Below are 13,688 nucleotides of genomic sequence, written 5' to 3' on the forward strand. Positions count from 1 at the left end.
CAGCTGGTAAAGAGTCAGCCTGCAACGCAGGAGACCCCAGTTTGATTCCTGGGTCAGGAAGATTTCCTGGGGAAGGGACAGGTTACCCATTCCAGAATTCTTGGGCTTCCCTGGTGGCTCAGCTGGTAAAGGACCTGCCCACAAGGCAGGAGACCTGGGTTCAATCCCTGGGTTAAGATGACCCCCTGGAGAAGGGAATGGCTATCCACTTCAGTATTCTTCCCTGGAGAATTCCATGGACTGTATAGTCCATGTACTCGCAAAGAGGTGTGGACACGACGGAGTGACTTTCACTGAACAGCAAGTAGGAAAGGCGTACCACGAGGGAATAGTAGGAACAAAACGGTCAGCAGTCAGTGGGCAGAGGTCCCTAAGGAACTCCGCATTACCAGAGCGTGAAGTGCTGAGGGTCAGGGACGAGTGGGAGGCCCATGGGGCCTGAATGAGGCGAGGTGTGCGCACTGGGGCCTGGGCAGCACACAGCACCCTCCTCTCTGCAGGCTTCTTCCCTTGGTCTCCAGGGCATCTCACCGTCCTCATTCCTCTGCCTCCTTCACTGGTCTATTCCCCAGAGCCAGGCCTGGGGCCCTTCTCCATTCACACTCGTCTCAGTCCTGCGGCTTTCAAGAACATCTGAATGCCACCACTCCCTAAGAAATGTCTCTGGCCCAGACCTGCCTGCTCGACATCTTCACCTGGAGACCAGCAAGCATCTCATGGAGCATCGCCCCCACCTGCTCTTCCCACAGCCCGCCTCACCTCAGGGATGGGCATCGCCAGCCTCCCACATCTGTTTTGTGCACCTGTTTCCCTAGGGTTAGGACAGCCTCTGGCAGGTAACAGGTGCTCAATAAAGACACGAACGGACAGATGGAAGAGTTAAAGAATGCTCAGAAGTGAGTTAGATCTCTGTGGCACTGGAAGGGCTGAGATGGAGGCAGGGGACCAAGGTGGTAGCTGAATGCCCGGGTAACATCACGCCAAGGACTGGAGCTCCACAGGCACCTGGGAAGGGGGAGGAAAGTGCCAGCACAGGGCAGACTGGACCTTTCAGCACCTCCTCGCTTGGTCTGGTCTTCTCTTTCCAGCACTCCCACCTAATGAGCCCTGGGGAGCCCCAGCTGCACTCAGTTCAGGGCAGAGCCCTCAAAGAAGCCTGGGACGTACTCTGGGCTCAGGCCTCTGGAGTCTCTGGAATCGTCAAGGGACAGCAGAGGTGGGGAGTGGGAGATTCCTCTGGGTCACCCAGGGCATCAGGCTGAATGGCCCCAGCTGAGCCCAAGCTGGAGGCCTGCTGTGACCGTGCCTTGGCAGTTGCTGAACACATCCCCCCTCACCCATCCCCACCCCCAAGCAGGCCCTGCTGGCAGCTGGTTTGCCTCCAGGCTCTCCTTTTCTGGCTCCAGGGAGGGGTGTCTAGCCAGGAGGGGCAGGGCATGGATCTCTGGCCGAGTCAGCTTTTCCTGACTCAGGCAGGGCTGGAGGGCTTGGCCCTCACTTGGACTCCCAGGCTGGCCAGCCCCTTGTGGGTAGTAATGGCTACCAGGAAAGCAGCTGCCAGGCTGGGGCCTCTGACCTGGCTTGTCCACTCCCACCTAAGCTTCAGTGATGGGCTGAAGTCCTCTGCTGTGAAAGGACAGGGAGTGACCCCCACCACCTCCTCTCATCTTGGGACCCTCATGCTGGCTGTAGAAGCTGGCTTTGCCTGGCTCTGCTCTCACTCAGGTCTGGACAGGGTAGAGTGGTGAAAAAACCTGGGGAACAGCCTGTCCTCTCCTGCTGTGAAGCCGACCCCAAATCAGCCCTTGCCAGAGCCTTGAGTATGGCAAAGGCAACTCTGGAGGTGCTCAGTGGGGGGTGGGGGTGGGGTGTCACAGGCTGAAGGGCGGTGTTAGGGTGCCCAGTGTTCCCACCTCCCGCAGATGTGGGTGCAGCAGGCTCTCATTACAGGCTGGGAGGTCCTTCCTTCCTCTTGGCAAGGGTCCCCGTGACCTGCACTCCCTTCCCCAGGTCACTGCTCCCCACTGAGCCCGAGTCCTGCTCAAGCGCAGGGGCAGCAAGGATACTGAGAACATGCTTGCTGTCACCTCCACCTTCTCTGCCCGGCACTGGGCTGGGGCACGGCAGGTGTTCAAGCTGGTGCATAAACGCCTCTTCAGAACTGTGGATGCAGGTCAGTAACAGCCCAGGTCTCATCTGTCCAACAGTGATGAGGAAGAACCTTGGAAGCCATGTTCTCAGATGAGGCAGGACAGACATGGGATTTTCTAGGGCCTCCCAACTACTCATCACACCCATTTAGACTCCCCAAATGAGGAACAGTACTGCCAACAGCTAACACTACTGCTCTTACTACCTAAAAGGCACTGTTCTAGACACTTTACAAATGTCAACTTGTCCTCACAACGACCACACGATGGGTAAACCGTTACCCCTGTCTTACAGATGAGGCAACTGAGGACAGTATGAACCAACTGGCCCAGGGCCACACAGTGAGCAGTGGCAAAGGCAGGATCTGAAACTGGTCCCTTCAGACCTGGTAAAAGGCGGGGCTAAGGTCACACTTTGCTCAGACACACCGTGTGTTTCCTGCCTACTCCTGCTGCAGGCCTGGCCCCGAAGCTCCAAGGATGCAGAAGTTCTACTTTCTAAATGTTCAAATCAGCGTCCACTGCTGCTGACCTCCTCAGCCTGCAGTAGCTCTTGCTTAGACGGCAGCTGGCCCTGGATTTCCCCACATCTGTCTAGTCCCACCCAACTATCTTCCGAGATGCAACCTGCACTGTTTTCTCAAATTCAAGTTGAACTGCGCCACTCTTCAAATCTTTCAAGGGCTCCCTGCTGCCTTGGAGGTGAAAAAATAAAATAACCTCTCGCGGCCCAGCACCCTAGGACCTGGAAAACAAATTTCACCAGAAAGGAGAAAGCAGGTGTGGCTGCAGCCCACACGGCCATCCTAGCCGACACCGCCTCGCTACTGAAAACACGGTGCACTGGGAAACTTTTCCTACTTCTCCAGAAAAATACATTCTGGCAAACCAAAATGCATTAGCAAGATGAGAAACTGAAACTGCCTTTCAGAATGCCCCCAAATATTTGAAATGAGACCATGCCCTCCCTCCCAGCCCATCATCCCCAACTCTCCACAGAAAATGCAGAATTAACACGCCCAGGAAAAGAAGGCCAACGCCTGGAACACAAAACAAGATCTTGTTGTGCACCAGGAACAGAATTTATGCCCAGCCAGTCGCCTGGCATTTTATAACCAGTATAATAAACTCCAACCCACGTTCCCCCAAACATGTCAGGAAGGGCTGCGGAAAAAAGATGTCCCTTTAATAAAACGTTATCAACATATATCGTACACAAACTACAATGTATCATAATTACTTTTTTTTTTCCTCTCTTAATTCAGAACCAGACTACAAGGTAAGAAAAAACACAGAAACAGCTACAATGTTCCCAATAATCCGCACAAGGTCTTTTTTCAGGCAGATGATATCTCACATAATATGATATACATGGATCAAAGGAGGGAAGAAAACGAAGACCAGCTACAGGGGAGAGAGGGGAGAGGGTGTAAATGTACAAAGAATTCAGGTGTCTCAGGGAAAGACACAGAGGTTTCGATGCAGGGTGGTGAGGTGAGGGAGGCCATGAGTCACTCCTCCTGGGAGGGGACAGGCTCCACTGTGGCGTTTGTCGGTTTTTGAAAATAAAAACAGGTCCGGAAACAGCACATCTGTTTGGTTGTCGGTGTCCCCCCGCCCCCCCCGCCCCCCCCCAGCTATTCCAAAGTCTTTCCATCCAGTTCCAAGCATATACAGAGCAATTCTGGTCAATATCCCATCTTTGAAAAAGAAGGAAGAATCAAGAGAAAAAAAAAAAAAGAAAACCCAACTCCAGCCCTGCGCTGCCCGCACACACGACGTGGACGATGCGAGGGAGGAGGACGCAGAGGTCGAGGTTTCCACGTCCCAGGTCACAGCCATCCTGTCGGGGGCGGCCTCCCCGACTCCACTCCGAGCCGCCACCCCGCCGGCAGGATCCTCACTGGGAGGCCTGCGGCAGGGCTGAGGAGGGGCGGGAGCCCGGGTGAGGAGAGGTCCAGAGGAGAGAGGACGCAGTCCTGGGAGCACAGTGCATGCCAACCGGGCCACAGCGAGGCTCCACTGGGGCGGGGTCCTGAAAGCGGTTGGGGGCCTGGCCCCTCCGGCCACGCCACGGGGGAGGGGGTCTGGGGTCCAAGCTGTGCAGCTGCTGTCCACCTCGCCGGGAGAGACCAAGCGAAAACAAAACAGGTTCCCGCCCCTCCCTCGTCAGCACAAACCGAAATCCCCAGGTGGAAAAGGGTGACTCCTTTTTCTCTCCAAAACAGGCCGTTTGAAAGAAACCACTGATTGTAAACTGCCCAGTTTATTATAATTATTATTATTATTTTTAGATGGCTACAAAGACAGGTGAGATCTCACACCTAGACTAGCTTTCCTGGTGGAAGGGCTTGGGTACAGACAACGGGGCTTGGTTTTATTTTTTTTTGTCCTTTTTTTTTTTTTAAAGAAGAAAGCAAAGAGGTTGATTAGGGTGGGGTTGGGGGGGCTTGCTAGAAGCTTCCATTTTTAAAAATTTTTCCCCAAAAACCCCCCCCTGAAAACAAATTTAAAAAAAAAATCCCAACAACAGCAGAACCCCAAACAAACAAACAAACAAACAAAAAAACAGAAAAGTGTCAAGGACATCAAAGGTCCTTCGGGAAAGGGCAAGGGTGGGATTTTTCTGCTCATTGACTTGAAATATATTTTTATTTTGAGTTTTGTCCTTCATGTTTTATGGAATAAAAAGTTCGGCCTTTTTATTGCATGAAACTAAAACTGGGACAGGTGGAGGGGGTGGAGGAGAGGGTGGGGGTTGGGGGGGAGCAGGAGACGCCCCTCCCCCAGCTCCTGGGTAATGACACCTCACTTCTTCTTGCATAATTTCTGGCATCTTCCCGCCTGCAATGTCGGCTCTCTCAGCGTCTTGGAGAAGAGGAGGGGGGGAATCACACACTCATCGTCATGCTTGGAGAATACTGAAGGGAGAAGCAGAGAAGGGGGGTCGTGAGGGCCGGGTGTGGGAGCCTTGTGGAGGTCTGACCGCATAGAGCTGGAAAGGGCCTGTCTCGGGGCTGGGCTGAGACGCCCATGATGGCACTGGGTGGGCAAGGGGCCAGCAGGCGGGACTCAGGGACCATCCCCCTCGCACCAGCCTGTGTCCCTCACTTGCCTGCCCTGCCCCCCTTTCCTCTCCAAATCACCCCTTCTTTCCTAAGGAAGCCAGCAGCAGCCCCTGCCCTCCCCTCATAGGGCCACAGACTGCAGAGGACGGGGGTCTGATGAGCTGGAGCACAGCCAGGGCACCCTGGGGTGGGAGCCGGCCTGGGGTTCTCAGAAGCTACAGAAACATGACATTGGTTCTTCAGATGAGACTGTAAACAAGAAGCCTAATATGAGAAACCAGCCAGCCAGCTCCTCTGCACTGAGACCCCAGGAAGTCACTAGTTGCATGCACATCCACCCTCCAGGAGAGGAGGGCACAGACTGAGACAAGGACCCAGCGGGCCAGGGCCCAGGGCTCGTCCAGCACCGTGAGCTTCACCAGCGCCTGCATGCGGATGCCTGGGCAAGGTCGGATTCTGGTGACAGGCGTCAGCACCGCACTGGGGGCTGGTGGGGGTCGGGGGGAGGTGAGGGCGCTCCATTTTGTGTGGAAAAATAACCGAGGTGAAAGGCTCATGACGCAGCTGCCAGGACACTGGCCCAGCAGACAGGTCTCGGGCAGGAGACTCTGAAACTTCAATCGCTAGTCCCAGGGCCCAGAGGATACAGTGAGGACCCGGAGGATGAAATAAGGGTGGTGGTGGGCACACTTACATTGTCATTCTGGAAGGAGTGGAGGAAGTTCCCTCCTAGCTCGCCATCGTCCCGAGGGGTGCCTGGAGGATTGCTAATGCCACTTATGTTGTTGGGAGAATTCTGCAGAGAGAGCAGAGGCAGTGAGCCCCGGGCCCCCAGCAACCTGCCACCCCTCCCGGGATGGGGAAAGGCCTTCTGGAGGGTGCTGTCAGGGAGGAGGCAGGGAACACACACTCACTTTTGGAAGCCCGTCTATGTCACCTGACCCTGGAAGGAAAAAAGAAAGCCCAGTTTAGGGTCTCGCCCATTCTTCTGTGCAGGGGCCTCCAAATGCTTCCACCCAAACCCCAAACATTTTGCCAAAGAGGACCTTCTACCCAGGCAACATCTTCCTCTTTGGATCTTCCTGTGGGAACTGGGCTCAGCGGAGCCTGGAGCCGAGGCAGCGAAGGCTTCCCGGGAAGTCAGGCAGGGTGCTGACTTACCTAACGAGCCGTTCATGTGGTGTGGCTCCATGCCGCCCATGCCCCCCATCGGGCCGTCCGAGCCTGGACCCATCGGGAACTGTGGGAGAAGCACAGAGCGTGTCACCTGAGCGGGCCCGCCGCAACCCTCGCGGTGCTCCACACGCTGTGGCACGGAAGTGCGGCCCCCGGGAGCTTCTAGCCTGGAGGAGCGGCTCTCAGGCACACTCAGGCACTGAACACCAGGAGGCCAGGGGTGGTGCCTCCCCTAAGCCTTCGGACTGTGCAGGGCAGAGGCCTACGCACCACGGGAGGAAACAAACCAGGAGAGGAGGGGCTGGCCCAAGGCACCAGAGGCAACTCTCACACCACGTGTCCTGGATCCCACCCTGGGCTCTTTCCATCCCCAAGGCAGTGTGTGGGGCTCACAGAGACAGAGTGACCCACTGAGCCAGGCCTGGGAATAAAACTATTAATGCCTTTCCTCCCCATTTTACATGTGAGTAAACTGAAGCACAGAGTGGACCACGCTCTGGCCCTAAATCTCCCACGTAGGAGATGGAGGAGCTGCAGCTGGACTTCGGGCAGCCTGGCCCTGGAGTCATCACACGCGCCTCCTCTGGCTCCTCCTCTGAAATGTGGGGGGAGCTGGGGCATTGGTGGCAGGGGTTCTCTCCTTGGGACTCCATGGGGGTGCTCACTAGTGAGCAGAGCTGGAGATGCAGACGGATCAGAGGCCAGACGTTTCACCGGCTCCACTCCTTTCTCAGGCCCGTCTGGGACTGTCACCCCCATCTCAGAAAAGATATAACCAAAGGCCAGAGATCACAAGGCATGGCCACCAAGGGATGGCTGAGCCCAGTCTGGAGAACCAAGGCCTCGGGGGCTGACCAGACAGGGGACGGAAGTAGCAGAACAGAGGCCTGACTGGCATGTGGCCTGCGCTGAGCACCGAGTCACACCTTGGCCTCAGCCTGGAGGAAGAGCGCAGCCATGGACACCCAGCTACCCCACAGGATACTGAGATCTAGAGAGAGCTGCAGACCACGCACAGCAGCAGCTTCAGAGAGAGGCCCTGGGAAAAAGGCAGAGAAGTCACGATGGGCTGCAAGGAGGCGGCGGCAGAGCGAAAAAATAACTGGGGCTCAGGATCTGGGCAGGCAGAGATGTGTCACGGCTCCATCCCTGAAAGCGTCCTGCCTGAGCAGAAGAAAGGGCCCTCTTAGCAGGTGGCAGCAGGACCAGCTGGTGCAAAGACTGCTGTCAGGAGACTGCGAGGGTACCAGTTGCTTCCTCACCCTGACACCCACTCACATACCCTCTGAGGACAGCGTCCTCGCCTCCCCAGTGGCTTCCCAGGGTTGTTGGTGGGCTGGGGGGGGGCACATTTGGCCATCTGGCAATCCATTTCATGCTTATTAACCCAAGTGATAGGAGGATGAGGGTGACCTACTTTTTAGGAAGCCAAACCCAAACACAGTCCTACGAGACCAGATACATCCAGCGGAGTTCCCTGGCAGCCCAGTAGTTAAGAATCCACTTTGCAATGCAGGGAACACAGGTTCCATCCTTGGTCAGGGAATAAGAGCCCACAAGCCATGGAGCAACTAAGCCCGCGTGCCGCAAATGCTGAGCCCTGGGGCCACAGCTGGAGATGCTGCGCGCTCTAAGCTCGCATGCTGCAAATGCTGAGCCCTGGAACCACAGCTGGAGATGCTGCGCACTGTAACGAAAGCTCTTGACCACCACAACTAAAGACCTGATGCAGCCAAATAAATAAAATACACAGATATTTCTTTAAATCCCCAAATTTGATAATATAAACAATTATTCACATGTATTACAGTTGCATAGATGTATTTCAAAAACAGGTATCAAATTATGTGTATTGTCATGCTACTTTTAACCACATACAACCGACTCATTTAATAAGTATACAATTCAGTGGTTGTTAGTGTACTTAGCAAGTTGTACCATCACCACCACAATCAATTTTAGAGCACTTTCATCATCCCCAAAAGAAACTCTGTACGCATGGGCCATCACTCCCCATTCCCCCTCGAATCCCCAGGCCCACACAACCATTAATTTATTCTCTGTGTCACAGATTTAGCTGCTGCTGCTGCTGCTGCTGCGTCGCTTCAGCCGTGTCCGACTCTGTGCGGACCCCACACACGACAGCCCACCAGGCTCCTCTGTCACTGGGATTCTCCAGGCAAGAATATTGGAGTGGGTTGCCATTTTCTTCTCCAAAGCAGGCATGCATGCCAAGTCGCTTCAGCTGTGTCTGACTCTGTGTGACCCCATGGACAGCAGCACACCAGGCTCCTCCATCCACAGGAGTCTCCAGGGAAGAGTACTGGAGTGGGGTGCCATTGCCTTCTCCATCGATTTAGCTATTATAGATTCTAGTTATTTCATGTTGTATATGACCTCTGTGGCTGGCTTCTTTCACTTGGTGAAATGTTTCCAAGGTTTATCCATGTTGTAAGCGTGAATCTTGTACTTCATTTCTTTTGTCCAAACAACATTCCATTTTATGTATGTACCACATCTTCATCAGTCAACAGACACTGAGGCTGTCTCCACTTTGGGGCTATGATGACTAATGCTCCTGTGAACATCTGTGTACAGCTGTGTGGACACGTTTTCATTTCTCTGGGGTAGATGCCAATGAGTGGAATTGCAGGGTCACAGTTAACTGCTTAACCTATGAAAGAACCGCCAGACTCTTCCACAGCACCTGTACCAGTTTATGTTCCCATGAGCAGCATGTGAGGGTTCAGAGTCCCTCCCATCCTCAACACCACCGCTCATTATTTGTCTTTGTGATTCTAGCCATCCTAGTGGGTGTGAAGCGATAACCCACTGAAGTTTTCTTTTGCATTCCCTTATTAACTAATGACACTGATCATCTTTTCATGTGCTTATTGGTTCTCTGCACAAGTTTGGAGAAAGGTCTATTGAGATCCCTGGCCCACTTTAAAGTTGGGTTTGTTTTTTATTATTGGGTTCTAAGAATTCTTTACACGTTTACAATTGAGGACCCTTATCAGACATATGACTTGCAAATATTTTCTGTGGGCTGTCTTTTTACTTTCCTGACAGTGTCCTCTGAAGCATGAATTTTAAATTTTAATGACACCCAGTGCAGCTCCTTTTTGCCACTTGTACTTTTAGTGTAGCTAAGAAGGCTTTGCTAACCCAGGTCACAAAGATTTATTCCTACATCTTCTTCTAATTGTTTGATAGTTTTAGCTCTGACATTTAGGCCTAGGGTCTACTCAGTTAATTTTTGTGTTTGTGTATAAGGACGTGGTCCAGCTTCATCCATCTGCATGTGGGTATCCAGTTGTTCACTCTGTATTGGTTCCTTTTCTGTTAAATTCTATTAAGGAACAGCTGAACTAGTGAACAGTGGCAAACAGTAGGGTGACTAGTTGTACAAATGACATGTACGGGGAAAATAGAACACTTTCATAATATTTGTCTTCGTCATAGTAAATTATTTTAACTCTTTAAACTGGATATTTAAATGTTGAGGAGATGTGGCAAGAGCAAGAGCTGCGGCAGATTTTTCCCCAGGGGGCTTCAAGAAAGCTGCTAGGGAATCATCTTGCTTTCAGGCGCCCAACAAGGCAAATGGTGCTTGCTTTTCCACAAATGCTTCTTTGAATTGCCTGCAGGCTTTGGACACCTTTCTTTCACGTAGGGCAAAACTGAAGAGGGTCAAACAGAAGATGCGCTGACTTGCCACCCTGCTCTCATCAAGCACTGGTGTCAGTCCAACACACCAACAACAAACACGCCACTCCACAAGAACACCCGCGCATGCAGCGCTTAGGATTTTACTTAAGCACACAGGTTTTGGATCTGTAGGAATCTGCCTCCAGTTCTCCAAAGATGTCCATCCGCTTTGTATCTAGGTGGGTTTCGGAAGGTCGGCCATTTGCCAGGCCCTTTTCACCTAGGAGCTCATCAGATGGGCTGTGCCTGCCTACGACGTCCATCATTTCTAAACATTCCGAGCACACTGGATGTGATCATCGATTAAACCTCTCTTTCTCAGAGAAAATGGTTTTTAAAGCACAAAGGTAATTGTAACTTGTGAGATATAAGCTGGATTCTAAGTAAGTCAGTTTTAATAAAAACGTTGAGACAGTCTTAGCTAACTTGGCTGCCCTTGCCTATAACACTTTATGACTTCTCAAGCAGTCTCACGTCCAAAAGGGGAGCCATTACTCTGGCTGTATAAGGCTTTGTCACAGCCCCTCTACAACTCTGAACAGCTCAAGCGCAGGCCACTCAGCCTCACCTAGGCTCCTGGTGGCCTCGCGAAGATCATGAAACAGTTTTGGAGAAGCAGCAGCTATGTTTCTACTTTATTATAATTCCTTTCCACATTCTCATCTCACAGTGTTTCCAAGAGAAGAGCATCAGAGCAGGCTGACGTTTTCACATCTTCTCTACAGCCAGCAACAACGCCAGTCATCTGTGGGCAGGTGTCCGAGGCCTTCTCTTTTTTTTTTATAAACTCAAAAATCTGTTTCTGCATGTTTTGAGCAAACCGACAAGTGACTGAAACCTTTCATTATGAAAGTTGGATTATCACAGGCGAGCAAATCAGCCCCCTTGGCAGCACTGTTAGGGACAAGGTGGGTGGGGAAATTAGCAGGTAAGAAGTTCATGGACTAAATGAAACTTGCCAAATTAACTGCACTGTCTGCCAAATATGCAGATAAACGAGCAAAGTGTGGCTTGTATTTGGACAAGAGAACAGTAATAGTTTATTTCTCTTCCACACTTCATTAACATCTTCTTCGTAGAAACCAAGATGACAAGGTGAAGCTCCAGTTTTCAAGTCAAAGTGCCTAAAAGCCAGGGACACGGTTTTGTGGAGATGGTCTGATGAACCACTTGATCTGAGGAAGAAAGCTCCCCAACTATCAGGATGATGAGACAGAATCAGCCACACACCACGGAGGACCAACACACTTGTCACCAGAATTCCCCTTCATTTCACCCATAGGACTTAGTTGCAGCCTCTTAATCAGGAAATGTAATCTTCTCAGTTCATGGAGGCATCAAGGGACCAACAGGGTGACGGTGATCATTTCAGGGCCGCCGCCCCACCAAGTGTGGCAGCCACCTTTCTACACTGAGGACTGGTGTTTCTTTGGATGACATACACAGCTTGTGACTGACTTAGAGGGATGTGCATGTCACGTCCCAGATGGCCATGCACTCTCCCACCCCTCCTCCACCCGCACCTCTCTTCTACACCCTTGCCAGTATGTTCCATCTTCGTTATTTGCCTCCCTGATGCAGGTCTGTATGTCCTCACACCTGTCATTAAAATTCATTCAGGCCTCTCGTTTGGACATGTCAGGGTCACGCTGGGGCCAGTGGTCTCATCGTTCCCATTTTCATTATTTGAGCTCTTAGAAAACATGACCACAATACTCACAGTGTGAAAAATGACATCTGCCCTATCTGGACACAAAGCCTAACAGTCACACTGCAGGCAGAGTCAAAGGCGGATTCTGCCAGGGCCTGGATGCTGTGCGGTTGAGTGGTACCCCTCGGGGTGATGCAACATGGATGATCCATCATTCAGAGCCACAGACCACGACCGCTGGCATCTGCGGTTGGGAAAATACGGCAACAGCGACCATGGGAAGAGGGGAGTCTACGCCATTTTCTTGTGCTCAGTCCGGTCTTTGGGGCAGCTAAATGGGTCTTGTACATTTTCCCCAGCCTTCTACATCCATTGCTAAAACTTCAAAAGACTTTTGTGTCCTGGGAAGTCATTTCTTGGGACACAGGGCTTTTGGTGCTAAAACCCAAATGGTTGGCCACCCTACGGAGAGGCAGGGGTATGGGAGGTACTGGCTGCCTTGGAGAGACAGGGAGAGAAGGTGGTGGAGTGGCAGGTGAGGACCATGGTTCCCACGGTTCTCAGTCATGGGATCTGGGTAAGGTTCGTCTTGGCAGGCCTACAACCCCCACCCAGAGGCTGCAACACACGCAGTGTCCAGCACTGAGTAGCCCACAATCAGGACTGTTAGCACATAGGGTGATTCTGGAGTTACACCGGGAACGGAACCAGCAGAACCAGACGGAGCATCCTAAAGGCCAGAGCCAACCTTGGAGCCTCAAGCCCATGCTCTGGCTCCGCTGTCCTCGAACTACTGATGCAGTCACAGGACAGCCTCCTTTCCACACCCTGAGCTCCCCCAGGGCAAGCCCAGTGGGATTTACCTTTTCTGCCTGGCCAGGAAGAGCTGCCAGACCAGCCCTGTCCTTACGGAGCTCCCAGCCCAGAGAGGCAGACAGGCCATAGCTGCATGGTCCAGTATGGGAACACAAGAGGGGGCGGTGAGCAGGGACCAGGAAAGGTTTCTGTGGTTTCTGTGTGAGGTTTCCGAGCTAAAGACCAGCAGAGCGGGAATACTGAGCCAGCAGGGCAGGAACACTGAGCCAGCAGGGCGGGAAGGAGTGGAGGAGGGAGGGAGTGGTTTCCAGATGAGGGAAGGGCGCGAGGAGAGGCAGAGAGGTTATAGGATGTGGGAGTCAGAGGGCTCCCAGAGGCACAGGGCAGGCAGGTACCTGGAGGCCTTGCCGTAAGCTCCACAGCCAAGTAAACAGCCCAGAGAGGGTGAGCTATCATCACCCAGGGGTACAGCCAGTCAGCTGAGCAGGGACTGGCCCAGACTACCACCACCCCCAGCCCCCCGCAGCCTTGGTGCTCTTCCTTCCTCACCAACACCCCGTTCAGGCCAGTGGGGGTCCCCACAGTGAGGCTGGGCGCCAGGGGTGGTCCGCACGGTGAGGCTTGGCGCCGGCGGCGGGGGGGTGGGGTGGGGGTCCGCACGGTGAGGCTGGGCACCAGCAGGCGTCCCAACAGTGAGGCTGGGCGCCAGGGACGGTCTGCACGGTGAGGCTGGGCACCAGCAGGGGTCCCCACAGTGAAGCTGGGCACCCTGCTCTGACCACAGGGGTGGGAATCACTCCACCCCCTTCTCTGCCACCCCCTGCCAGCTATAAAATGGGAACCAAGCTGCCCAAGAGTTAATCACTTTTCTGATGGTTTATTTTATTCATCTTTGGTAACAAATGGCTGAAATCAATTAAACTTGCTTTCCCCTCAGCTGATGAAGTTAATTATGATTTGTTATGGTATCTGATATGTAAATTATTAGAAAGCAGACTTACGTTGGACCGGCTGCCTCCAGGCGGCACCGGATTAATCATTGTGTAGATGTTGTCACTGGAATTTGTTGAATCTGTAGAACAGTGGAAACCCGCAAGTCGGGGTGATTAATTCTTT

At 52.8% G+C, this 13,688-nt stretch overlaps 1 protein-coding gene across 2 annotated transcripts in view; it reads right to left on the bottom strand.

Annotated features, from left to right (window-relative positions):
• SSBP3 (single stranded DNA binding protein 3) overlaps window positions 3,453–13,688 on the bottom strand; it is a 165,580-nt gene continuing 155,344 nt past the window's right edge. For both annotated transcript variants that reach the window (XM_018044504.1, XM_018044512.1), the window contains 5 exons: window positions 13,574–13,644; window positions 6,380–6,458; window positions 6,133–6,161; window positions 5,913–6,014; window positions 3,453–5,071 (listed from right to left, as the gene is read on the bottom strand). In XM_018044504.1, coding sequence (XP_017899993.1) covers window positions 5,042–5,071; window positions 5,913–6,014; window positions 6,133–6,161; window positions 6,380–6,458; window positions 13,574–13,644 — 311 coding nt within the window. In that variant the 3' untranslated portion in view covers window positions 3,453–5,041. The remainder of the gene's footprint in view (window positions 5,072–5,912; window positions 6,015–6,132; window positions 6,162–6,379; window positions 6,459–13,573; window positions 13,645–13,688) is intronic.

Source organism: Capra hircus, chromosome 3 (genome assembly GCF_001704415.2).
Source record: "Capra hircus breed San Clemente chromosome 3, ASM170441v1, whole genome shotgun sequence".
Classification (NCBI taxonomy): Eukaryota; Metazoa; Chordata; class Mammalia; order Artiodactyla; family Bovidae; genus Capra; species Capra hircus.